This window comes from Osmerus mordax, chromosome 24, assembly GCF_038355195.1.
Source record: "Osmerus mordax isolate fOsmMor3 chromosome 24, fOsmMor3.pri, whole genome shotgun sequence".
NCBI lineage: Eukaryota > Metazoa > Chordata > Actinopteri > Osmeriformes > Osmeridae > Osmerus > Osmerus mordax.
Genome location: NC_090073.1, coordinates 5,344,458 through 5,368,335, shown reverse-complemented (window position 1 = coordinate 5,368,335; position 23,878 = coordinate 5,344,458). Strand labels below are relative to the sequence as shown.

General features: G+C 49.2%; 2 protein-coding genes across 5 annotated transcripts; one reads left to right on the top strand and one right to left on the bottom strand.

The window, feature by feature from the left end:
• Positions 1–359: 359 nt before the first annotated feature.
• On the top strand, positions 360–12,738 carry ikbkb (inhibitor of nuclear factor kappa B kinase subunit beta). 3 transcript variants are annotated; one of them, XM_067228135.1, is made up of 22 exons: positions 360–511; positions 936–1,210; positions 2,242–2,336; positions 4,689–4,809; positions 5,047–5,116; positions 5,683–5,771; positions 6,770–6,859; positions 7,081–7,205; positions 7,792–7,899; positions 8,037–8,166; positions 8,323–8,517; positions 8,617–8,731; positions 8,958–9,081; positions 9,224–9,375; positions 9,723–9,784; positions 9,929–10,032; positions 10,358–10,407; positions 10,570–10,669; positions 10,822–10,960; positions 11,201–11,298; positions 11,397–11,490; positions 12,078–12,738. In XM_067228135.1, exons 2-22 carry the CDS (start codon positions 1,112–1,114, stop codon positions 12,135–12,137), a joined length of 2,220 nt encoding a protein of 739 aa, XP_067084236.1. In that variant the 5' UTR covers positions 360–511; positions 936–1,111; the 3' UTR covers positions 12,138–12,738. The 3 variants fall into 3 exon arrangements, with proteins under 3 accessions (XP_067084236.1, XP_067084234.1, XP_067084233.1); XM_067228133.1 differs by having other exon boundaries at positions 10,822–10,969; positions 12,081–12,738; XM_067228132.1 differs by having other exon boundaries at positions 10,822–10,969.
• On the bottom strand, positions 12,669–23,122 carry vdac3 (voltage-dependent anion channel 3). Of its 2 annotated transcripts, XM_067228137.1 has the most exons (10): positions 23,038–23,122; positions 19,687–19,835; positions 17,558–17,629; positions 17,201–17,250; positions 15,874–16,026; positions 15,666–15,718; positions 15,237–15,464; positions 14,520–14,670; positions 14,171–14,228; positions 12,669–13,930 (listed from the first exon to the last, which is right to left on the bottom strand). In XM_067228137.1, exons 2-10 carry the CDS (start codon positions 19,829–19,831, stop codon positions 13,839–13,841), a joined length of 1,002 nt encoding a protein of 333 aa, XP_067084238.1. In that variant the 5' UTR covers positions 19,832–19,835; positions 23,038–23,122; the 3' UTR covers positions 12,669–13,838. The 2 variants fall into 2 exon arrangements, with proteins under 2 accessions (XP_067084238.1, XP_067084239.1); XM_067228138.1 differs by lacking the exon at positions 19,687–19,835 and having other exon boundaries at positions 23,038–23,058.
• Between the last annotated feature and the right edge of the window lie 756 nt (positions 23,123–23,878).

Below are 23,878 nucleotides of genomic sequence, written 5' to 3'. Positions count from 1 at the left end.
CTTGTTTGGTAAAGTGCAAGAAACATTTACAGTAACGGGGTTTAGAGATCAAGGTCTAAGAGCCCAGCTGTAGCCTCCCTCGGTGACCAATCGGGGTTGAGCACTACGATTCCAGGAATTAAATACAGTCATACACGGTAAATCAGAAAACTGTTGAGGTTCACTTGATAGCGAAGCCTGCTGTTCACCATAGATCTTTTTTATTAGAATTTTCTACACAGTTGTCTTCAAAGAAGTTATTCACATGCAACTGGGTTCTCTCGTCTCAATTGGCCAACGCATCGCAGAGGCGGACTGATGGCTTATGGACTGAACTGCTTGTAGGTTCAGAGGAAACATGAGAATCAGGAAGTGTTTTTTCGCCAGTTACAGTAGGCCTACATGGTCCTCGAAAATGAAACAAAGAAAGTCGTATTTATGGACATCGATCAATTGCCTTTTAAACGAGTTTAAGTTGTCTGGCTTCACAAAGTAAAAGTTTGTGTTAACTTGTGACGGCCAAAGTACCAAGGTAAGACTTTCCCACTGTACGAAAGGTGTGTTGTAAGCGGGCAGTTGTGTTATGGCAGAGGATTTAAGGTCACATTCCAAAGCGATTAGAGACAACATGAGCCGGTTTTTATTATTTCTTAATATAGCCTCATAGTTTTCGAATGATCTTAAAAGTTTGCATATATTGGTTTAGTCCGACTGAGGCCTGACAGAGTAGAAAACAACATTGACAGTGTATTTTGTTGTGCTAAAATGTCAGCTATTTTGTATCTGGTCACGCAAACGTAAACATACCCACACATATCATGTAGCCCACATTCCTTACTAGCATATTACACGGTTGTTTAAAAACAAAAACAAAAAAAACATAGCCTACATGCTAAATATTGCAGCTTTTACCTGTGAAGCATACCTTTTACAAGGTGTTTTGTATTGACGTGAAGGTCCTGTGCTCGAGTATTGATGTGATTGGTATGTGACAAGCTAACATACCAAAAGCTATTAAGTCGCTAATGACTGGGGAAGATAGCAGCACCAGTGGACAGTAAGACCTGGGAACGATCCATCAAGGTTTGGACCAGGAGAGGTTTTGGACAAGGTTTTGGACTGTGAAAGAACCATGAACCGAGTGCAGCAGATCCAGACCTGCGGTCCATGGGAGCTGAAGGAATGCCTGGGGAATGGAGGATTTGGAAACGTGACGTTATGGGTGAACAAGGTAAACAGTTTAGATGAATCTAGAATGCGTCTTTACTTTGCTTCTCTTTCAGGCCTCCTCCTCCACAGGTCAATCTCGCAATCAGTCTTTTTCAGTCTCTCTCTTTCATTCTCTTTTTTTCAGTCTTTTTTTCTCTCTTTTTCTCTCTCTTTCTCGACCCCCCCCCCTCCCTCTCTATGAGGTATATTATAACTCTTTCTTCTGAGGCACAAAGAGGTTGGTTCATCCTCAGGTGATGTCATCCGGGCTGTTGAAAGGAATAGAATGTTCTACTGCCTCTCCTCTCCATTAGCCTGTTCAAATGGGCTAGGGAAGTTGAACGAAACGATACCCAAGTAACACAACCACCGCCTGTGTGCCACTACGAGGTTGTGTGAGATGACCCAGGCTTGTGTTCCGCTTGGTGGGAACCCTCACCCCAGTGCTCCATGGGAGTCACAGCTCAGGGTAGGGGAAGAAGACTCCATGAGCTTCCTTCCTCCTTCTCTGCATCTCTTATTCTCTTTATTCCCCTCCATTTTGTATTTATATTTACGCCCCACTCCCACGCTTCTCTCTCTCTCTGTCACTTTGTCTCTCCTTCGCTCGCTCTCTCGGCGGGAAATGTCACACGGGCATCATCATCATCCGGTCACTATAGATAACGTTCAGCCCCACCCACCGCCAGGCGGATTCAGAGGAAGAGGAAGCGATGGGGGAAGTGATGGAAGTGAAATGGGGTTGGAGAGCTGCTGCCACTCCCACCATTGTGATGATTTCACATCCTGTTTCAATGGCACCTTTCTGATTATCAGTGGTGATGATATCTGTTGCTGTGTTTTCCTGGTTTATTGATGATGTCATGTGTAATCGAGAAGGTAAAGTCGTCCTTTGGGTTGAAGGATTGGTGAGGGGGGTGTGGCAGTGTTGGTCATGCACATCGTTTCTCAGAAGTGTACAGGTCACAGATTAATGAGGCAATTGGTGTGACTCAGACCTTAAACCTTTGTGTTTGTGCTTGTGTGTGTACGTGTGTGTGTGTGTGTGTGTAGGACACGGAGGAGCAGATTGCCATCAAGCAATGTCGTCAGGAGCTGAGTGAGAGAAATAGAGAGCGCTGGTGTATGGAGATCCAGATCATGAAAAGGTGAGTGTGTGTGTGAGAGAGAGAGACAGCGTGTGTGTGTACTGTATGTGTTGTATGTATTAGTATGAAAATGTCTGTGAGGGATTGTCAGACTCAGCCACCTTCTCGGTGCCACCTACAGCTTCCTGTCACACAGCTGGTAAAGCCCCTGTCTCTGATTGCTGTCTGGTCCACACCCTAACAGACAGATCCGGCACTGGTCTCTCTCTGGGCCTGACAGGTCTCTCCCTTGTCCTACCCGGTCCTGAGTGGTATGTTTTCTGGTCTTTCTTTGGTCTCTCCCTGGTCTTTCTGGTCCTCCCTGTTTTCTGTCTGGTTTCTCGGTGGTCTCCCTGGTCTCTCCCTGGTCTCTCTGTGTTCTCTTTGGTGTGTCCCTGGTCTCTCCCTGGTCTCTCTGTGTTCTCTTTGGTGTGTCCCTGGTCTCTCTCTGGTCTCTTTCTGGTCCATCCTGGGCCTCCCTGGTCTCCCGAACGTCTCAGCTGGGAGATACATTACCCAGCCATGGTTAGCCGGGCAGAGAGCCCGAGTCTGCCATTTCTGGACCCGTCAACACGTCCTGACGCCTCCTAGCAGGGTGGAAAATTCCATGACAGCTAGAGACATCCTAATGCCCTGTCCCCAAAATCTGTTTCTCGAAATAGCCCCGAATACAAAAGGACACAAATTTAGACCCCACTTGTCATAAAGCCGACCACAACGCGTTTAAAGGACATTCGAGTTTCTCCAGCGTGTGGGTTGGGTCGTTCTGTAAAGGGTAGAGAACCTCGGCTCCATTCCGGAGCCCCTGGTTTGGTTTCATCTAGTGTTGTTGTTGTGGTTTCAGGAGGTTGGGTGTCGAGCCGCTCGGCTTGACAAAGACATGCTAATGTCTTTGTCAAGACACTCACACACACAAAGTGCCATATGCATTTGTGTGTGTGAGAGTGTGTGTGAGAGTGGGCGTGAGGGTGTCTTGCTTTCGGGTCACGGTTTTAACAAGTGTGTTGTTGTCAGACAGACATGGTCTCCACCTCAACCGTGGCCTTCTCCCACACATCGCTAGTGGAAAAGCCACAGGGTCGGACACACGCGCACACGCACCCGCCCCACACACACACACGCCACACACACACTCGCACACACACATGTACAGAAATACACAGCACTTAGTATCGCAGCTCTGCATAGTAGGACAGACTTAGTATTGCAATTGAACATGTAGGTACGCACACACACATGCTGATTCTAATAACACAAACATTCATCTAATTATTATAGGTTTAAGATTTTTAATCAGGCTTATGTTTCCAGTATTGTCTCTATGCTGGTGTTTATAATCAGCGTGTAATCCCACAAAAACACATTCACATATACACACACACACACACAGCCACACTCACGGACACACACTTCCATACTGATGCTGACTGGTTCAGGCAGGTGTTGGTGTTATTTGGTCTTGGTTCTATGAAGGATAACAAGGTAGGTCTGGTCTCCGTGTGTTTAGTGACACTCTGGTTTTTATTGGAGTGTGTTGGAACTGTCTGTGACCATGAAAAACAGGTTGTTACTCTGTTATGCCAGGACAGCGGACAGGAGAGATAGAGAGAGAGAGAGAGAGAGAGAGAGTAGTGAAGAGAAATGGAGAGGGGTAGTATTGTTTTGTCAATAACAGAAAAACAGAATAAAGGGTGGGTAGATGTACGATCGTTTTATGGTGTCTGTCGAGGACTTATATAAATATGTTGTTGATGAGGTATTTCTGAAGTGTGACACTGACAGAGAAATGACAGATGGTTTCTTATAAGGAAAGATCCCTTGTAAAGCTTTCAGTTTGATATTGAATTGTTGGGCTGTAATTATTTAATCATTAAACCGTGCAACTGTTAGATCAGAGAACCACAGAGAACCGTACACACGGGATGATAGTTTGACCGTGCCATGTGTATTAACCACCTCTGCCTTTACTTCTCCCTCCACTCTCTCTCCATCTCTATCCCCTCTCTCCTCTCCATCTCTATCCCCTCTCTCCTCTCTCTCTCTATCCCCTCTCTCCTCTCTCTCTATCCCCTCTCTCCTCTCTCTCTATCCCCTCTCTCCTCCATCTCTATCCCCTCTCTCCTCTCTCTCTATCCCCTCTCTCCTCTCTCTCTATCCCCTCTCTCCTCTCTCTCTATCCCCTCTCTCCTCTCTCTCTATCCCCTCTCTCCTCTCTCTCTATCCCCTCTCTCCTCCATCTCTATCCCCTCTCTCCTCTCTCTCTATCCCCTCTCTCCTCTCTCTCTATCCCCTCTCTCCTTTATCTCCTCTCTCATTTCTCTATATCTATCCTCTCTCTCTCCCCTCTCTCTCTCTATCCCCCCCCCCCTCCAGACTGGACCATGTGAACGTGGTAGCGGCCAGGGAGGTTCCCGAGGGTCTCCAGAGGGCGCTGGGGGTCAACGACCTGCCCCTGCTGTCCATGGAGTACTGCCAGGGGGGGGACCTGCGCAAGGTAGCCGGGACTGCTGTGTGCGGGGTGGTGTGTGTGTGTGTGTGTGTGTGTGTGTGTGAGTGAGGGAGTGTATGTGAAGGAGTGAGACAGAGAGTGAGGGAGTGTGTGTGTGTGAGGGAAGGAGAGAGAGAGAGACAGAGTGAGTGTGTGTGGGGTTCTGGTTGTGTGTGTGTGTGTGAGTGTGAGTGTGTGTGTGTGTGTGTGTGTAATGCTGAGTGTGTGCCTGTGTGCCTGCAGTACCTGAACCTGTTGGAGAACTGCTGTGGAATGCGTGAGGGTTCTGTCCTGATCCTACTTAAGGATATATGTGAGTATTTAATTTTGTATTATGTCTGTGTGTGTGTGTGTGTGTGTGCTGGTGTAGTGGTTATTAGTACTCCTCGTGCGTTGTGTCTGTGTATGCAACAGACGTGGTCTTGCAAGCTCTGTCAGAATTTTCCGGACCGCGTTTGTCCTTCACCGAGTATCGAATACGCCACCTCTGACTTCCCAAGCGTGACCACTACCGGCTACGCCAAAGAAAAGCGATCTATTCATTGACGCGTGTGGCCTGTTTAGATACTTGAGGAGTGAGTTTCACCGATTCACACCGGCTACACTGGCAGTGTGGTTAACTTCCTGGATGGTCACTCACTGTGACTTTCTAGTGACATCATCCATGACCTAAACCATCGCCCCTTAGTCACACATACACAGACACACACACATAGGGTAGGAAGCATGATCCAGCCACAGAGATCACGCCTGATCTCACTGGAGGTCCCTCTATGGAGAGATGCTCTCGAAGTCACCTCAGAACATGGCATATTAACTACCTCTACCTCTCTCTCTCTCTCTCTCTCTCTCTCTCTCTCTCTTTGTCTCTCTCTCCAGCCTCTGCTCTGACCTACCTTCACAAGAGGAGGATCATTCACCGAGACCTGAAGCCTGAGAACATCGTCCTGCAGCAGGGAGAGAAGAGGGTATCTCCTCCTTCCTGCATGTCTCACCTCACCATACCTAGTTTCTCCTGCCTGTCTCACCCCACCATACCTAGTCTCTCCTGCCTGTCTCACCCCACCATACCTAGTATCTCCTGCCTGTCTCACCCCACCATACCTAGTATCTCCTGCCTGTCTGACCTCACCATACCTAGTCTCTCCTGCCTGTCTCACCCCACGATACCTAGTCTCTCCTGCCTGTCTCACCTCACTATACCTAGTCTCTCCTGCCTGTCTCACCCCACCATACCTAGTATCTCCTGCTTGTCTCACCCCACCATACCTAGTCTCTCCTGCCTGTCTCACCTCACCATACCTAGTATCTCCTGCCTGTCTCACCTCAACATACCTAGTATCTCCTGCCTGTCTCACCTCACCATACCTAGTATCTCCTGCCTGTCTCACCCCACGATACCTAGTATCTCCTGCCTGTCTCACCTCACCATACCTAGTCTCTCCTGCCTGTCTCACGTCACCATACCTAGTATCTCCTGCCTGTCTCACTTCAACATACCTAGTATCTCCTGCCTGTCTCACCTCACTATACCTAGTATCTCCTGCCTGTCTCACCTCACCATACCTAGTCTCTCCTGCCTGTCTCACCTCACCATACCTAGTATCTCCTGCCTGTCTCACCTCACCATACCTAGTCTCTCCTGCCTGTCTCACCTCACCATACCTAGTATCTCCTGCCTGTCTCACCTCACCATACCTAGTATCTCCTGCCTGTCTCACCTCACCTCACGTTCCTTCAGCTCTCAGCAGCGTGTCGTTACATAACGGTGGCCAGACATATTAAATAAACCAGAACACCCTGTTCTTGTGTTCTGTATTGTGTACATTGTGCACAATACAGAACACCCTGTATTGTGTTAATCAAAAGGAGATTCACTGTAATAAAAGATGTATTATGAAAGCTCCTTTTTCTCTCTCTCTCTCCCCCTTTCTCTCTGACCCCCCTCTACCTCTACCTCTTTCAGTTGATTAATAAGATCATAGACCTGGGCTATGCCAAGGAACTGGACCAGAACAGCCTATGTATGTCCTTCGTTGGCACACTGCAGTACCTGGTACGTCATGCACACGCGTGTGTCCGTCTGTGGTGTGTGTGTGTGTTGTGTGGTATCTGTTCCGTTTTCGAACCTCGTTTGGTGATTAGTCATAGGTCATAGTGGGTGTGCCCCGATGACTTCTAGTGCCGGGTTTTAAACTGATAAGAGCAGGTCTGTTTCTTTTGCTTAACCCCCCCCCCCCTCCTCCTCCTTCACCCCCCCCCCCCCCCTCCCCCCAGGCTCCAGAGCTCATAGAGAGGCAGAAGTACACGGTGACGGTGGATTACTGGAGCTTTGGGACCGTGGTGTTCGAGTGCATCACAGGGTTCCGCCCCTTCCTGCCAACATGGACCCCCGTGCGCTGGTATTACTCACACACACACACACACACACACAGAAACACTCTCACACACACACACACACAGAAACACTCACACGCAGAAACAGTCACACGCAGAAACACTCACACACACTCACACATACAGAGAAACACCCTCACACCTAACCCTAACCGTAACCCACGCACGCATTCTGATGAAATCCAATCATAACATCAGTGACGTCCTCTGTTGAACTCGGAGCTGCTTTGCTAACCCTGCTGAGTGGGGGTGCAGCGATGCTGTGATAGATAGGCCGCTGTCCACATCCTTATTATTATTATTGCATTGTATTTCCGCACGCTATGAAACTATAACATTTTGTGAGAATAATGAAGAATGCCTGGAAACCTGGGCTCTCTCTGCCAAGCTGGACCTGTGGGGGGAGCCGTCAACACCTCGCTCGCGGTGTGTGTGCGTGCGTGTGTGTGCGTGTGCCTGTGCGCGAGTGTGCATGTGTGTGCTTGTGTGTGTGTATGTGTGTCTGACAGTTTCCACACTGACATCCTCTCCAATTTCTTCACCCGCCCCCACTGCCCCTCCCTCCCCCCCCCCCCCTCCCCCTCCCCCCAGCTATAACAAGCTGAAGCAGAAGCATGATGATGACATCCACATCTATGAAGATCTAGCAGGAGAAGTTCGCTTCTCTTCGCACCTACCCCAGCCCAACAACCTCAACAGGTACACACACACACACCTGCCCCAGCCCAACAACCTCAACAGGTACACACACACACACCTGCCTCAGCCCAACAACCTTATCAGGTACACACACACACCGCTGCCCCAGCCCGATAACAGGTGTGTGTGTGTTCCAGCCTGCTGCTGGAGCGTCTGGAGAAGTGGCTGCAGCTCATGTTGAGGTGGTCCCCCCAGGAGAGGGGCAAGGACCCCCAAGCCACGCCCAGCAACTGCTTCTCTCAGCTGGAGGCCATACTGGAGCTGAAGGTACACACACACACACCACACGTGTACACATACACACGTCTATACACACACCATACGTCTACACTCACACATATAAACACACTCTCCCCTACACTCTCTCCCCCTGCCTCTCTCTCTCCCTTCTCCCTCTCTCTCTCCCTCTCTGTCTCTCTCCAGCTAGTTCATGTGTTGAACATGGTCTCTGCTAAGATGCTCGTCTACTCAGTCTCAGCCAATGAGAGCGTCGCAGACCTACAGCAGCGAATCGCAAGTGACACCAACATCCCTCCAGACAACCAGGAGCTCCTGCTGGAGGCGGGACTAGCCCTGGAGCCTAGCGGGAAGGCTGTGCAGTGTGCCGTGGACTATACTGTAATATACCATCGACACTCTCATACACGCACAAGGTCTGTTTTTAATGCTAGTGGGGCCCAGACTAGTGTTCATATTTGACGTGTGTGTGTGTATCAGGAAGTAGATGGCCGTCGTGCCGACCTGCCCCTGGTCTTCCTGTTTGATCGTTCCTCATGCAGCTACGAGCCTCCATTCAACCCACGCACCCTCCCCGAGAACATACGCTTTGTCCGTGAGTTCCCACACACTCTCACACACTCACTCTTTCAGCCTCCCTCTCCCATTATCCGTTTGTCGGACTTTCAACCCTCCCCCCCCTCTCTCTCTCTCTCTCTCTCTCTCTCTCTCTCTCTCTCTCTCTCATTCTCCCATTCTCCATTTTTCATCTCTCTCTCTCTCTCTCTCTCCCCCTCTCTCTCTCTCTCTCTCTCCGTTCCTCTGTGGCGGTGCCCCGGTAGAGAGGGACCCTAAGCAGGTGCTGTCCTACAGCCCTCAGAGGAGGACGTCAGGGCAGGCCTGGCATTCCATCCGCTCCCTGAAGGAGGACTGGCAGCGGCTGCAGCAGGGCCAGAAGGTGGCCATGTAAGACTCACACACACACACATACGCTCGCCATCACACACACACACATGCGCTCGCTCTCTCTTTCCCACACACCGTCTCCCTGTCACACACACACACTCTTTTCACAGACGGCCGTGTGGGGTGTGCCTCTCTGTTGCAGCATGAGTTTGCTGAGGCACAACTCCTCTCTGTCCAAGCAGAAGATAGAGATGGTGTCCATGCACCAGAGACTGACCGCCAAGCTGGACTTCTTCACCACCAGCCTGCACATCGACATGGACAAGTACCAGGAGCAGAGGACCACAGGCATAGGTACTGGATCCCAGGCATATGTACTGGATCACATGCATATGTACTGGATCCCAGGTATATGTACTGGATCCCAGGCATAGGTACTGGATCCCAGGCATAGATACTGGATCCCAGGCATATGTACTGGATCACAGGCATATGTACTGGATCCCAGGTATATGTACTGGATCCCAGGCATATGCACTGGATCCCAGGCAGATACTGGATCCCAGGCATATGCACTGGATCCCAGGCAGATACTGGATCCCAGGCATAGATACTGGATCCCAGGCATATGTACTGATGTAGGTGGAGGCTGGGGGTGTTGAGGACGATGATAATGATGATGATGATGCTGCTGTCCTCAGCCTCAGAGAAGCTGCTTGCTGTGTGGAGAGACATGGAGCAGACAGCTGTCAGCTGTGGCCAGGTAGGACTGGACACACCCCTCTCTCTCTCTCTCTCTCTGCTCACGTGTGTGTGTGCTTACACACTTCATTCTAAATGTTCTTGATCGGTTTTTAAATGTGTGTGTCTATGCGTGCGCGTGTGTATGCGTCTGTGTGTGTGTCAGGCGGAGAGTGTGAGCAAGCTGGAGGAGGAGATGATGATGCTGCAGACCGACATCGTGGACCTCCAGAGACAGCCCTGGAGGAGTGGAGAGGCTCTGGACACACTGTGAGTGAAACCCACTCCTATTGGCTGAACCCACTCCTCAGGGCAAACACTTCCTGCCCGCCATCCAATCGCCAGTGGCGCACAGCTGTAGGTGGTGAAAGCGGTGATTGTGAGAGGTTGTCGGTCGCGTGTGTGGGTCACGTGACTTGGGGTTGAACCCTGGAGAGGCAGGAAGTGATGTAATGAGCTACGCAGGGACACCTGTGATGAGGACCACCACCACAGACACACCACAGACTATCATAACTGCCTTCTCTTTTGCCTCTCTCTCTCTCTCTCTCTCTCTGTCTCTCTCTCTCTCTCTCTCTCTCTGTCTCTCTCTCAGTGAAGGGAAAGCGATGGAGCTGGTTCGTAAGCTGAGAGAGAAGCCCAAAGGTCAGACTTCACCTCCTCCTTAAAAAAAACAGTTTCCCATTCCATCGACCGTGCCATTGTACTGAGGCCGTCATTTCTTTACCCCCCATCTTTCCTTTGATCGACCTCCCTCCACTTCTCTATCTCTCTCTCCCTCTCTCTCTTCCTCTCTCTGTCCCCCAGACCAGAGAGCCCCTGGGGACAGTCAGGAGGTGGTTCGCCTGGTGGTGCAGGCTGTCCAGTTCTACGAGAAGAAGCTACGAGACTTCTACACGCACCTGAGGTCGGCCCACACTCCACGCTTCTCTGAATAGCTGGGTCCATCCCTGTGTGTGTGTGTGTGCGTGTGTATCCGCGTGCCCTGCGTGTACGCGCACCCCTGTGTGCGCCTGCGTGTAACTATGGACATGTGTATGTAACTGTGTGTGTGTGCAGTAAGACTGTGACGTGCCGGCAGCGAGCGATGGAGATGCTGCCCCGGGTGGAGGGCGTGGTGCAGAGCATGGTGGAGAGCGAGCAGGTCCTCATGAACCTGCAGGAGAAACGGCAGAGGGAGCTCTGGAACCTTCTCAAGGTGGCCTGTGTGAGTGGACGCTGGAACACACACACACACACACACAGCAGTCCGTATGCACAGACACACACACCCACGGACGTACGTACGCGCGCACATGCCCACGCGCGTACAGACACGCACGCCTGCTCGCAGACACATACACACGCTCGCGCGCGCACACACACACACACAGACACACATCAGCAGGCTGAGGAAGAGCATGTTAATATAATCCGGACCCTTCTCTCCGTCCTGCAGAGTAAGGTGCGCAGCCCTGTCAGTGGCAGTCCAGATGGGGCACTCAACCACTCCTCGGTACCCCCTCTACTGAGCCCCAGACACAGCCTACAGCAGCTGTGAGTACACACATACAGAAACACACACGCAGGTGGAGTTGAGAATGGACGTAGCTGCGTGGACGTAGCTGCGTGGATGACGCGCGTCAATGTTTCAGGGACGAGTCCCTGATGGAGGAGAGCAGGACGTTTGAGAGCAGACTCCAGAGCCTGCTCAGAGAGACCACTCAGGAGGCCGAGAACGACATGCAGGTACACACACACACAACCTAACACACACACACAACCTAACACCTACACACACACACACAACCTAAACCCCTACACACACACAACCTAACCCCTACACACACACAACCTAACACCTACACACACACACACAACCTAACCCCTACACACACACAACCTAACACCTACACACACACACACAACCTAACACCTACACACACAACCTAACACCTACACACACACAACCTAACCCCTACACACACACAACCTAACACCTACACACACAACCTAACCCCTACACACACACAACCTAACACCTACACACACAACCTAACACCTACACACACACACAACCTAACACCTACACACACAACCTAACACCTACACACACACACAACCTAACCCCTACACACACACAACCTAACACCTACACACACAACCTAACACCTACACACACACACACACAACCTAACACCTGACGTGGTCCTCACAAAATCCCTCAAATATAACCTCCCTCTCTCTCCCTGTCTCCCTCTTTTTCTCTCCCGCTCTCTCTCTTCCTGTCTCTCTCTCCCCCTCCCTCTTCCTGTCTCTCCCCCTCTCTCCGCTAGAAGCTCAGAGACTGGTCCTGGCTGAGTGGAGAGCAGGATCTCTCCAGCGACCTCTCCTGAGTCCACTGCCGTGTCAGTCTGCCAGGACGTGTCAACCAGAGTCCCGCACAGCTCCTGTTTTTGTAAACCACCTGCACCCCGCAGTGCTTCAACCTGCACCCACCCTGCCCTCTAGTGGTCAGGACGAGCATCATCAGGATTGTGGATGGCTGCATGTTCTAACTTTTGGGACACATCATAGCGTGAAAAAACATTTAAGAGTTAATTTCATTCTTTCTCCGTCTGTTTCAACGTTTCTGGAAACATTTTTACATGACATTTTGACAAGTGCCTTGGTTTTTCCAGGAGAAAATGTTGTAAATAACAGTGTTATTGTTTTAGTATTGTGTGTGTGCATAGTGTGTGGACCGGCAAGACAGTATAATTTTCTTACAGCCCTGAGAATCTTTGTTTTTTTTTTACCAAAATGTCTTTATTATGAATACAATTTTACTAACTGATGTATTGGTGTTGAGAAAAAATGATCCCTGTCAGTTTGAAATTGGAAACTTTGTGTTAAAACTGATTAAAAAAGAATATGCATACACAAAACCGTTTCACATTCTTTATTCCATGAATTCCTTAAAAGTCAGTTTGAGGTTTAAACTATCCGTAACCTTCCTCATTTCAAGCACAGCACAGACACGAAATGAAACGAAAACGATCGACTGGATAGATAAGATGAAACAGAGGAACAATCAACTGCTACAAGCCCCTCCCACAATGCATAACCATGGAAACCGACTCACGATGGAGATGTTTGAGGGTCACAAATTTCAACCAATCGATGAGTTACTACTAAGCACTCTGGATTTGCCATCCACTCGTATTGCAGTTTACTAAAATCAGTTAAACAGATAATAAATACCCTCTCTGTACGTAGTCTGGAACTCCTGTTCTGGAGAACATATTTCTACGACGTTTGACAACATTACTGTTCTGATGTGCTTCCACAGCAGCTACAACAAACACAGCAAAAATCAAAAGCCTACTATTAATCTCTGTAGTGTTGAAGAATCAAACGATTATATAACACATGATCTCAGGCAAAGATGAAATGATCTCAACAGATTTGTACTAGAAGAGTGCTTCAGCCTTTCTCCCACAACATGTATTTGAACCATGGACCAAGTCGTTGTCACGACACCTGGCTCCGTCTCACCTCGCGCCCTACTCCCAACCTGGTGTTGCCTGGCGACCCTTCCTGAATTGGAATTCCGAGACACTCTCTCGTTCACTCCCAAGAGAGCGCAGACGGTGGGCGGAGCCACTCGAGGAGGGGTTGCCAGGTAACGTCCAAATCGGGGGAAATCGGTTCTCCGTCTGAGGTGAGGAGCCCTGCAGGTTTCGCTCTGCCTCGTTGTCGAGGTACGTTTTGTTTTTAAATGCGCTTGATTGTTTGTTTACAAAGGGGCGTTGCTACGGAGAGAGCACAGAGATCTTGCTGTACATCATATGGAACCCAGACAAAAAATAACAACTCGGGTAGCTGACAGTCCGTCTGTTTATTACAGTACTGCAGGTTGGTGACGTGGAGGGTGCCCGGGGGGGGGGGGGGGGTGAGGGGGGTTAAGGCCAAAAAACGGGGTGGTGAACGTGTTTCTGTGCGCACAGAGGGGACATGTGACAAGGTGTGACAAGGGGACTTTGAGGTTTTGTCGGAACCAGGCTCTATTCTTTCTTCTCTTCCTCCTCCTCATCCTCCTCCTCGTGCCTTCGTCCTTATGCCTCCAGCTCGAAGCCCATGCCCACCTTGTGTCCGCCGGCATTGAAGTTCTTCCCGTCGATCAGAGCTGAGAGGGTGAGCTTCACTCCTACGGAGACCCAGGAAGAGGGAGGAGGGAGAGAAAGAGACAGGAAAGCGAGAGAGAGAGAGAGAGAGAGAGAGAGAGAGAGAGAGAGAGAGATAGAGAGGAGGGAAAAAGAGACAATAGATTGTAGGTGTGTTATGTTGGTATATTTGTAGGTGGGTAGGTGTGTTATGTTTGTAGGTTGACAGGTGTGGTACGTTTGTATGCTGGTGTGTTGCAGGTAGGTGTGGCCCTGTCAGTTACCTGGCCGCAGGCTCTGTGTGTATCCAACTCCAATCAGGCTGGCATTGTTCACTTTGGCCTGAAGAGGGAGACAAAGAGAGATTAGCAGTCATGCCATGTGGCGGCAGATGAAACAGCCAACCAAGAGTGGACTTTAACTGCTAAAGGGACTGGAGAGAGGGCGGGAAGGAGATATAGCCAGATAAAGAGACATAGAGAGAGAGAGAGACAGAGAGAGAGACACACACACAGAAAGACACAGAGAAAGACACAAAGAAGCTGGTGTCTCTTGAGATACTGACAAAGAGAGAGGAAGGGGGGTATCTCTATCCTTCACGGGTCCCTCCCCCCTGTCTCTGCTCAGACTCACAGACAGCGAAGCGTCCTTGTCCAGCTGGTACTTGGCCGCGATGCCGAAGCTGGTGTTGTTGCTGCCCGCCGTCCAGGCCAGGTTCACCCCCGTCTCCAGCTGCTCGTTCACCTTCTGGTAGATGGAGCCGCCAAACTCGGTTCCGTCGTTACTGAAACACAGAGACGCAGAGCCCGGGGGGGTGAGAGGCCTGGGCTCCACAGTCACCCCACTGCCCAGCGGTCGAGCCCAAATGTCTCGACGGCGGTAAGGACGTTTCTTCCGACATCCTCTTTTCAGGAATAAAGATCGTCTGTGGTGTCGTCCATGCCGATGACTACATGTAATAATAATGGTACTTATTCAACAGACAATTTCATCTAAATTAGGGGGGATTTGAACCCTCAATCTCTTGATCTTAATCTGCAGTCAAACGTTTTAACCACTGAGCTACTGAGCGGAGTCAGGTGGCTGAGCAGTTAGGGAATCGGGCTAGTAATCAGAAGGTTGCCGTTGCCAAATGATGTTGTGTCCTTGGGCAAGGCACTTCACCCTACTTGCCTCGGGGGGAATGTCCCTGTACTCGCTCTGGATAAGAGCGTCTGCTAAATGACTAAATTTAAATGTAATGTAAATGTAGCTACACCCATCACCCACGGATACATCGAGTCCTTGCTCGTTTCGCTAAATGTTCAGATGTTTCGTGCGAAAGCGACCTGACGCCGTGAGTCCACTCACACGTTGGTGTGGAGCTGGAAGTCTCCGGCCTTGTAACCCAGAGCGAAGTTGTTCTTGGCCAGTTTGGACTTGGCGGTGTCGAAGGCCATCTGGTAGCCGGCCAGCCAGCCCTCGTAGCCAAGCACAGCGGCGGCGTGGACGGTGGGGCCCGCCATGTCGAAATCCAGATCGCAGCCCATGTTGATGAAGTCCCGCTTGTAGGCGGTCTTCAGCTTGGCACTCTTCTTCCTGCGAAGGGGGGACGGAGGGATGTGAAGATGGAGGGAGGGAGGGGAGGAAAGAACGAATGTTTGGCTGTGAGGGTCCGTCCTTCGACACGAGCTCCACAAACACACTAAGCAGCCTATCTGGGTGTGTGTCTGCTTGTCTGTCAGTCGATGTCTCGCTAATGCCGTCTGTACACAGGATGTAGTCAGAGAGACAGCTCACCCAGTGTTGGGCACGAAGGAGGTGTCCAGGGCCACCTTCAAACCTTTGGCCAGCTGGAGAGACAGAGAGAGGGAAGGAGAAAGAGAGTGAGTGAGTGTAAGCGGTGACGGTGGGTGGCAGATAAATAATTGACTTTCTATTCACTCCTATACTAGGCAGGCGGCCATCTTGGTTTCCAGAAGGGTTGGGTGCTCTGGGGGGTGCTCACCTGGTCTTCCACAGTGATCTCGGTGGTCAGGGTGTTGTCTGTGTTCCACTTCTGGTTGAAGCTCAGGCCCAGATCGCTGACCTTGTACTTGGTCTCCAGGTGGCCTCCGGCCTTCCCTGTGTCAGTGTTGCTGGTGCCAGAGGTGGCAAACTCCTGAAAGAGGGAGAGGAGGAGGGAGGGAGGGGATGTGGAGAGGGAGGGAGGGATGTGGAGAGGGAGGGAGAGGGATGTGGAGAGGGAGGGAGGGATGTGGAGAGGGAGGGAGGGATGTGGAGAGGGAGGGAGAGGGATGTGGAGAGGGAGGGAGAGGGATGTGGAGAGGGAGGGAAAGGATGTTAGTGAGGATTACCAGACGTACTGTCGAGAAAGCACTGCAGGAGACGTCAAACCCAGGACATCGACAGGTGACGAGGACACCGACGCGTGTTAAAAGACAGCGGTGTCACCAGAGTGTGACAGGGGTTATGGAGAGGTGAGAGTGGAGGGGAGGTAATGGCATTATGGCTTTAGGAGAAGAGGGATGTAGTCTATCAGCTGGGACGTGGCTGAAAAGTTGAAAACTGGGGAGAAGAGTTCTCACACACACACAGGACAGCTAATCCTGCAACACACACACACACACTCTCTCTTACCATCTGACAATGAAGTCCACAGAGGAAGCAGAAAAAGACAGGAGAGAAAGAGAGGCAGTTAGATAAGAATCGCTCCCTCTCACACACACATCTGAAAAGAAGGATCATTCGTGTGTCAACGTTGATCTGATACATGCTGTGGGGTGATATATGATCCAGTCAGAAGTGAATCATTGGTATGTTCATGTTATTAAAGTATTATCTAGTAAGTCTAGATCTAAACAGCTTGTGGGAACTCTGTAGGCCACTGGTCAGAGGCATGGATGTGCCCTGTTGCCCCTCACACACACACAATGACAGACACACAGACACTCTGATACACACACAGACACACACACACATAGAGCCAGACTGTGAGTCAGCCATTTGGACAACACTGTACAGCCCCGGGGCATGGGGTCTAGACACAAGGCTGACAAACCTAGACGCAAACACACACACACAGTGAGAAATAAACAGTAGATTTGTTTCAACTAGTGAGAAACAATGGAGAGAGAGAGAGACAGAGAGAGAGAGAGAGAGAGAGAGAGGGGGGGGGGTAAGAGGAGAGAGAGAGAGAGAGAGAGAGAGAGAGAGAGAGAGAGAGAGAGAGAGAGAGAGAGAGAGAGAGAGAGAGAGAGAGAGAGAGAGAGAGAGAGAGAGAGAGAGAGAGAAGACAAAGACACAAAGACAAAAGGGATAATAAGGAAACTCACAACTCCGCTCTGGGCCTTGGTCTTGAGGTCCAGCTTGATGACACCGAAGCCTAGAAAAGAAAGGGACGGGGAAGACAGGACAGACAACCAATAAGAAAGGGGAGAGGGAGGAAGAGAAAGAAAGAAGCGTCAGACCTCAGCTGTGTGTATGGGTCGGAGATTAGTGCTCGGTGGAGAACCCAGAGGAAGAGGAGAGAAAGGGAGAAGGCTTTTTGGACTATTGACTACGGTGACCCCTTGGGACTGCGCTCCAGAGGTCAGGGGTCAGGAGGTCCCCATCTGAGTCCTGTGCTCTCACTTCTTAATGACCCCAGATAAGTAGATGCAGGGGACTGTGTGTGTGCATGTGTGACTCACCATAACCCTTGCTGAAGAGGTCTTTGGCAGATTTGCCCAGGTCAGCGTATGAGGGGGGGACGGCCATTTTGACTGTGGAGAAACAAAGTTAAAAGGTTGATGACTTACACTTCAACACACACACATATGCACAAACATACAGTACAGCAGGGTCACGGAGGCTAACACACACACACACTGCACTGTAAACAGCAATATATCCACACAGCATGAGTCTATTAGTACACACACAGGTTGCTACTCTACAAAAACAAAAAAGTCCACAAAACACCTAGCTATGCTTCAGCATGGTTCTCTAGAAGGGAAACACTAGCACAGTAGCACAACATGTGCTAATTAGCATAGTGTTTACTAACTACAGTAGCATAGCATCAACTGATTAACATGTACTGGCCAACCTGCTGTTTACTTCAAGCACCTTCCTGCGGCTGGTAAAGAAAGCACTGATGGTCAGCTGGCCTGTTCTTATAGAAGCTATTCAAGGCTAGGGTAGGCTGCAGTAGCGGTGCATCCCAATACCCATACTAGCATACTACCATACTATGAAGTATGGATATAGTATAGCCTCCTGAAAAGTGGATCAATCAGGTCCTGCAAGATAGACTAAGGATCTATGATAGGCTAGGTCTGGTTGCTAGACTAAACTAGGCTGGGCTAGACTTCATTATTTTATTATATGGTGTCTGGGTGCATGCAGACTGTAGTATAGACTACAGTGCCTCATGTAGGTGCTATAGGCTAGGCTAGGCCTGGACCTGTGATACACTACCTCTACCACCCCCACATCTCAGCCAATCACGTTAACCCCACTGATTCTCTGGCAGTATTCCCCTAGCCAGCACATTTAGTCATTTAGCATTTAGCCAGCAGCTAGCATTGTAATCTCCAATGGGATTGCCTTTCTATAAAGAGGAAAGGCTGATGTTCTGTATTCACTAAATACCGCAACGATTTTGGCCCTCATAGCCTCGACAGGCAACCTGCTAGCCAATGCTAGTGGAGTTAGATTAGGATTAGATGTGCCCGGTACATTGCATGGCTAATGGCTAACCTTCTGCCAAAGCATACCATTGTTTGACTCTCTTCATAGAAGCGCTTCATTAGAACCGCTTAACAGAACCTCTTTATAGAACCACTTAAATCGAAGGGCTTGTGGTGACTTAGTACGCAGGTAACCTGAGAAAGAGAGATGCCCTGACTTGTCCTCCTTGGTTGGGTATTATAATCTGGGTTGTGTAATAAGGTGTAACAAGGGCATATCCCCATGAAGCCTAACCTAGGTATGCTTGGCATTGATGCGGATGGATGGGTATAGCTCAGTGGTAGAGCATTTGAGTGCACATCAAGAGCAATGTCAATTTGGATGAAAGCCTCTGCTAAATGAATACTTACTTACATACATGTCCACCTGAATCTGTTCACAGATGCAGCGTTATTCTCTGCTGAGAAGGCTTGTCAGCTGATTGACTGGGCGGTGGGTTAGTTAGTTATTTAGCAGGTAAGTGTTAAGTTTGTCATCTGCTTGACACATGCAGCCTGCAGTGTTAGCATGTGTTAGTATGCGGTGGAGGGGTCCTGCATGGTTGCAGTACTAACCACCCTGATACGAGTCCACACCACAGAATATTGAGTAAGACTGGCCACATTTGGCCACTCAGCAGTTTCCACCACCACACAGTTCACCGCACTATGCACAAGGCTACTCGTCATCAGGGGCCCGTGTGTGTGTGTGTGTGTGAGTGCATGTTCTCTGTATCAAGGTGACATTGCCATAGTGGGGCGTGTCCTTCTGCAGGGGGCTTCATCTCAACTCTTCTGTCAAGTCACCTTCATTGGTCTCCTTGTCTCCTCTCCTTCACCACCTCAGTCGGTCGGAAGTAAAGTTCAACCTCAAAGCTTTCACTAACCACACCCGTAACAAGAAAAAGACCGTGAAGGATATAGGAGAGGAGAGAGGAGGTATAGGAGGAGGGGGGTTGGAGAAGACGTTATCTAGAGCTGTTAGATCAAAGCTCAACATAGGGACCATAGTCTAGGGACCCTGATGACAAGACATTCCCCCCGCCCTCTCTCTCTCTCCCCTCCCCTCCCCAACCCACCACCTCTCGCTCTCCCCCGCCGCCACTCACCAGGTCCCTTGGGTGTGTGCTGCTCACAGGCCCCACAGCTGCCTTTGCTCTCTGCCTGCTTGACCTCTACTGTCACCTCCTCCGCCAGCGCCACGCTCACCACGCTCACCACTGCCGCTACCTGCTCCTCTGCTGTCTCTGACATGACTCTTGGGACGGAGGGGAACGTTGCAAGGAAGGAAAGCACATCGTTGGCATGCATTCTCGTACTGTTTTCACAAACAACGGGAGACCTTTGTGTGTCACCAGCACCTCTTTATTAGGTCATAATCGCCGGCTTCCTCTCAGAACCGGTCGAGGAAAAGGGGTCAGCTTGGCTCATGTACAAACAACACCCAGATACAGCGCAAACGAACCTCTGTAATTGACATCAGTGGGTCAACAGCTGTGAATCTAGCCCAGACTCACTCTGTCCTCATCTTGCGTCACAAACACAGGCCCCGTAATGATGTTAAAGAGATACCATGATGTAAGGAATGAGAAGGGCTGCTAATGCAGTCACGGGCCATGCGGTTTGTGTTCTGCACGTCTGAACTGAACCGGCACTGACAGAGGGAGGGGTTTGGCGACGCGTGATCTATAGGCCACACGTGTGTGGGGCTGCAGAGACTACTGGGCTATAAACCACACACTCACACACACAAACACCACACATATACACACACACCGGCTTTCTCTCATGTCTTCCTGCAGCTTCAGTGTGTTTCTGAGAGACTGATACTAGAGGAAGCATGCTGACCTAGCTTGATTGCCAGCCTGTCTCTCAGTTAACCAACCCCTACAAGCACACACACACACACACATTTGCCCTTTCTCGCCTCCCTCCCTCCTTACCTTGTCCCTTGTTGCCCCCTTCATTCCCCCTCTCCCCCAATCCCTCGCTCCCCTCTCTTCCTCAGCACCCCTAACCCCTGTTCTATATTCAGCCGGGGTGAACCCGACACTGGCACTCATGTGACCGTGCGGTTTTCGAAATGGTCGCTTTGCCCTTTCAACCAATCAGCACCTTTCCTATAACTCTGACCTCCACCCCCTAAACACCCACCCTCCCACTATAACACAAACCACACCTCTCTCTCCCTCACACACACTCTACATGTTCCCTGAGCTCCTGGGGGTCAGAATGACACCATGAATCACCAGGCCACAAGACCGGAAAACACCTGGTGACATTAACAGCAATATGGCGGCCCTGCTGAGCTTCCAAACCACAAGACAACCATAAGAATCGTCCGAGCAAAGAAAAAGAAAAGAGACAAAATGTGCAAAAGCGTTCAAAACGACACCACCAATACCCGCAGGTATTCAGCCTAGGTCTGGTGAACTGCTTTGTCACACAGTGTCATCCTGTCTCTTTATAAATTATTTCACCACTATATCCTACTACACTCACCACACACTATATCCTACACTCTATATCCTACTACACTCACCACACTCTATATCCTACTACACTCACCACACTCTATATCCTACACTCTATATCCTACTACACTCACCACACTCTATATCCTACACTCTATATCCTACTACACTCACCACACTCTATATCCTACTACACTCACCACACTCTATATCCTACTACACTCACCACACTCTATATCCTACACTCTATATCCTACTACACTCACCACACTCTATATCCTACACTCTATATCCTACTACATTCACCAGACTCTATATCTTACACTCACCAGACTCTATATCCTACACTCACTAGACTCTATATCCTACACTCCATATCCTACTACACTGACCAGACTCTATATCCTACACTCCATATCCTACTACACTGACCAGATTCTATATCCTACAGTCACCCGTCTCTAGGTTATATCTTCACCAGCTTGCCAAGCTTAGTGCCCCACTGGCAACCCCATGTTTGACATGTAGGATGAGGAATGTGTGTGTGTGAGATAAGGACGACAGCAGTCATGTTACACCTACTGAATTTATAGCCTGGATGTGACCCACAGGCCTGGGTGATATGTGTTCAGGTATCATGACCTACTCAACATGACATTCCTATTGGCCACACCAGACCAGACCAGAACCTGTTTTCCTTTGAGGTCTACTTTCCTATAGTACTGCTACCAGACCCTCATGTCATCCAAGAGAACAGTTTTAGAGATATTTCAATATCACTGGTAAACCCATTGTCTAAATCATCTACCATGGGTGGTTCAATACAAGTCACTGCACTGTACAATAATATAAGGTTGAATTACATGGACTACTATTTTGATAAAAGCTTTAGAGTATTATTTCACTTATTTTTTGGTGCGATAATAATAGCTCACATAGTAGGCCTAGGCTACTAGAACCATATATAATTTAGGTTCGACCACTAAGGAATAAGTAAACGTACCAAGAAGGACTGTTCCTGTGCTTGTAGTCTACTTGTTACAAATGACAAATAAACAAGAAAGTTGACCTTGAAACTTGGGTTAGATCCTAGGTAAAAATCCCCTATCTGTAATTCTGCAGCTGTTGGCGCTAAAACATGGAGACAGCGGTTGGTTCAGGGTCTTTATCGACGTGGGTTTTTTGAGATTATGCTTTCAGGACTTTGGATAGCGACAGATACCATTACTTCTTAGGAGAAGGCAGGCCTAACGTTCGGTAGCCTACTATAGGTTACATTTTATGACTTTTGTACAGATAGACTAGTCGTTCAATTTTCACTTTCATTTAATCGCCATCCACTGGACTCCGCTGTACTCTCTGTTAATGAACGTCTTAGTAGTGCCAATAACGTGACGGCACTAGCAATTGAAAACTGGAATATTCATGGTCATTTCATGCGAACCACCGTGTGGGTGCGCAAAGAGCTGTCCCACAGAAGAGGATGAACCTGCTTGTCATTGTCCCCAGGACGGAGACTGTAGTAGTAGGCTAGGCCATTTTTTATCCCCTAACAACACTCGCTAAAACACCTACCCACATAATTTATAGCACGACATTGCCCTTTGGGATAGACAGATGGTCAGATCTCCATTGTTCATTCCTCAATGCATAAGGTTTTTTTTATCCGTTTAACATTCGACCTACCCTATAGCATTCACTTTTAAACTGACAGTGGTTTACTTAATGGCGTACGAGTAGTTGTATTATAGGAAAATACAATTAGAAGCGTATGATTTCGCGCAGACATTAATAGTTAGCTTGACAGGCCTGTAAAGCCAATGCAGCCATGGAACATTGCGGACTCGCCCCCCCCCCCCCCCCCCGGATTTTACATGTTTCCCCTCCCGCAATAACTCAAAAAAAATCACAAAGACACAAATACAACACCATCAAATATATAAACAGTCTAGAAACTTAGCGAATGTAAACGTCCATTTCTCCTACCTTGTAGTAGTTGAACGATGCGCACAGTTTCAGAACGCTGTGTATCGCGCAATAGGGCACAGTGAAGGAGAAAGCAGCGAGGGGCGGACGGACTGAGCAGGCGCGTTCAATCCACAGTGAGGGCGGGGCCGTTGCATAATTGTCATTGAGGAAAGAGTCAAGGCATAAACAAACAGTTGAAACAAACAGACGTTTCCTTTTTTAAGGAATGTTTATGGTATTTGATATTGCTTCATCTATGAGCGAGAGGTGTTTTAAAATTGACACATCAGACTGGCTTGGCCTGCATCCAGGGGTGCCTTTTGGCAGTCCAAATGGACATAAGCTATGAGAGCGAGAGAGAGATACATACATCACTGTGAATCACAGTCGGTCATTGGTATATAAGAGTGTCGGTTAAAAATACCCAAGTGTTGCTTATGTGATTATAAACACAGCAGACTGGACACTTCTTGCAAAACTGCTTTCAATTATTATGTTTCTTAGCTAGCTTCACAGTAGGTTAGAGCTAATGGTTTGAAAATTGAATGTGTAGGCTACTGTAGCTAGCCTACTTTGTACTGTAGCGATAGTTGTATTATAACCATACTGGTGCGAAACGAACTGATTGAACTAAAGTAGCCTGGTCTGAACGTTGAAATTTCTTTTTAATCGTTTTTTTAATGAAAATTTCAAAAAATGTGTCCATGCTTGTTCACTTGTCAGCTTAATGTCTTTAAGACAAGTTCAGAGCCTTTTTATCTGCGGTATGGGTCAGAGCCATATAAAATATGGGTCATCAGCGTTGCCATGGTGAGGAATTCGGCTTGAGTAGTGTTGACACTGCGTCATCAGTCTGCGT